This window comes from Blennius ocellaris (genome assembly GCF_963422515.1).
Source record: "Blennius ocellaris genome assembly, chromosome: 7".
Lineage (NCBI taxonomy): Eukaryota > Metazoa > Chordata > Actinopteri > Blenniiformes > Blenniidae > Blennius > Blennius ocellaris.
This window is the reverse complement of record NC_137656.1, coordinates 1,658,457-1,660,956: the sequence shown is the minus strand read 5'-3', so window position 1 is coordinate 1,660,956 and position 2,500 is coordinate 1,658,457. Positions and strand designations below refer to the sequence as shown.

At 47.5% G+C, this 2,500-nt stretch overlaps 1 protein-coding gene across 1 annotated transcript in view; it reads right to left on the bottom strand.

The window, feature by feature from the left end:
* The window catches only part of LOC308132103 (ral guanine nucleotide dissociation stimulator-like), a gene marked incomplete at its 5' end in the record, with an annotated part of 26,104 nt that overhangs the window by 13,042 nt on the left and 10,562 nt on the right, over nucleotides 1-2,500 (bottom strand). The window contains 3 exon segments of the mRNA XM_080499071.1: nucleotides 1-114; nucleotides 116-130; nucleotides 132-287. The exon segment at nucleotides 1-114 is cut by the window's left edge and continues 20 nt beyond it. Coding sequence (XP_080355197.1) covers nucleotides 1-114; nucleotides 116-130; nucleotides 132-287 — 285 coding nt within the window.

Sequence of the window (2,500 nt, the reverse complement as noted above, 5' to 3'; positions counted from 1 at the left end):
GACCTGCTTGGTGGAGGCGAAGGAGCGGTACGTGCACAGGAAGATGGTGACGTAGGTGGAGTCCTTCCCCCTGAAGGCGGACACCATGTACTCCACCAGCCTCTCCAGCGTCCCCCGCCTTGATGGTCCGGCACCTTGCAGGTCTCGTACAGGCTGAGGGCCGAGTCCGTCTCCACGCCCAGCCACCGCTGCCCCTTGCTGGCCGACTGGTGGAGCTGCACCTTCCGCAGCGTGATGGTGAAGATGGCGTCCTCCTCCGCCTCCTCGCCGATCTCCTGAGTCGAGCTCTGTCGGGGAGGGAGAGGGGGGGGGGGGGGACTTTAGTGTTTCTACTGAGCAGGAAAAAAAACAACACACCGGAACCGAACAGAACCAGAACAGGAGATGACGAAATGACGAAAATCTGGTGGGGGGGGGGGGGGGGGGGGGGGGGGGGGGGGGGGGGGGGGGGGGACTTGAATTTTCAAAATATAAATCATTTGTAGCTACAAATTCGATAAATTCGTTTTGTTGCGTCAAGCCGTATAGTTCAGTCACAGCTCCACACCGTCTGACTGATGCTTACCATGGAAACAAAGCTCAATGAGACGCAGGGTCCACGACAGGCTCTGACCGACGTTGCCATGGAAACAAAGCTCTTATCAAACGAGGGCAGCCGGCGAGTGGAAGTGACAAACCCGTCACTTCCTATCCAGAGACGAGCAGCGAGCCGCCGAGTCGGCGTGTTCAGAATGTTCAGGGTGCTTGCGTTTTTAAAGAATTCCCCGAGTCTTTTGGGGGGATTTAATCACAAGAAGTCGTTCAACTCAACAAACGAGCATGATTTTCTTGTGGCTCGTTGAAGCATTGAGGTCGACGTTGTTCTTTAAAAAACAAAGAAACCAGCAAAGGAGGTACAGAGGTGGAGGTTGAACTCCAGTGACCCCCCCCCCCCCCCCCCCCCCCCCCCCCCCCCCCCCCCCCGGCACCGACACAACAGGCAGAGACTAAAACTCTGGAACCGGAGTCAATCCTGAGTGAGACGCTTCTCCCCGGCCAAACCACAGGCCGCCTGCCGTCAGGCCAAAAACCCTGAAGTATGCGGTGCTCAAGGGCAGCGAGGAATCAATAGAGACGAAGGTCGGAGCGTCACGCCTCGTACGAAAAATTGAGGATGTGTTTCTCCAAAGCCACAGATAAATGACTTCTTTAATTAATTATTGCTTCATGAAGCTACCGAACAAATTGCAAAACAGATTCGCCAAGAGAGAAAAAGTAGATATGAAGTGAAAGGAACTGAGGTTTTTTTTTTACAAAACCCAGGTTTCAATCGGCCGTAATGGAAAAATGCATCTCAGTGAAGGAGTCGGTCTGTGGAACAGTCTTGATTGTAAAATTAAAACTTCTAAGTTCCCATTGATGTGTTAAGAAACTTAAATTGTCAATGTTACAGAAATACGACACTGCGGAGCAGCAGATCAACCTTATTTATTTATCTTGTGTTTGATGTCCTTGGAAAAAGAACGCTGCATGTGAATGAAATGATCTGTAAATGATTTAGTTGTTGATGAGGGGCAGAACATTAGAAGTTTGACTTCTTTCTGCTCCTTTTCATTCATATGAAATGCTGCTGTTGCGTCGTTTTAAATGAATGAAATAAATAATAAAATGAAAATGAAATGAAAAACTACTGAATTCCGATTTCCGATTCTTTTTGCGTGTTCGTTGAAACGCGACCCTCCGGCCCGTCCTGACCGTGATCGGACCGGGAGGTTTCTCGGTCAGCAAGCCGGGTTGCCAGGTCTCACTCAGTTTGCAGCCCAAGCAACCGTAACAAAAAACAACAACACACACCTCAATAAAAACCAGCCCAAACCTCAGCCTGCGTTGGAATCGTGCTAAAACCATAAAACTATTAGAATGTGTGTGATACTGATAAAGCTAAAGCCGGGATGAAAAGATGGGAACCGGACCTGACGCCAGCTTCTGGACTCAGATATGCAACAACATCTACAGTACGGTCTACAAATGCAAATCTACAACTGACAACAATACAAAACAACACACAGAACTCACCTTCTCAACTCTCACCCTCCACTCACCACATACTAAACTACTGCTTGAAGCCCGAGCCGCCGCAGAGAAAGCCATCCTCACAAAACTGGAGATCAAAAAGAAATCTCAGTAGACGTCAATTGGAAAAATCTGCCCGTCTGACTATATTATTACAGAATCTCAGTCCCTGAGTTTATGACAATAGAACCTCGATTCCAAAACAAACTCGTTCAATTTCTACAAAAATGGATCATTTTTCACTTTTTTTCCCCTCTTTTTGCTCCTTTCTATGTTCCGATACAAACTATTTCCTTTCTCCTCTGTTTCCTCCACAAACAGAACCAAGTCACACTTAGTATTTCCTATACAAGCACACACACATTATGTAAATAGTATTTGAGGGAGCACTTGTTTGTATTACTTTTGTGTATATTTTGGGAATTGCTTACTGTTTTGTATTGTTTAT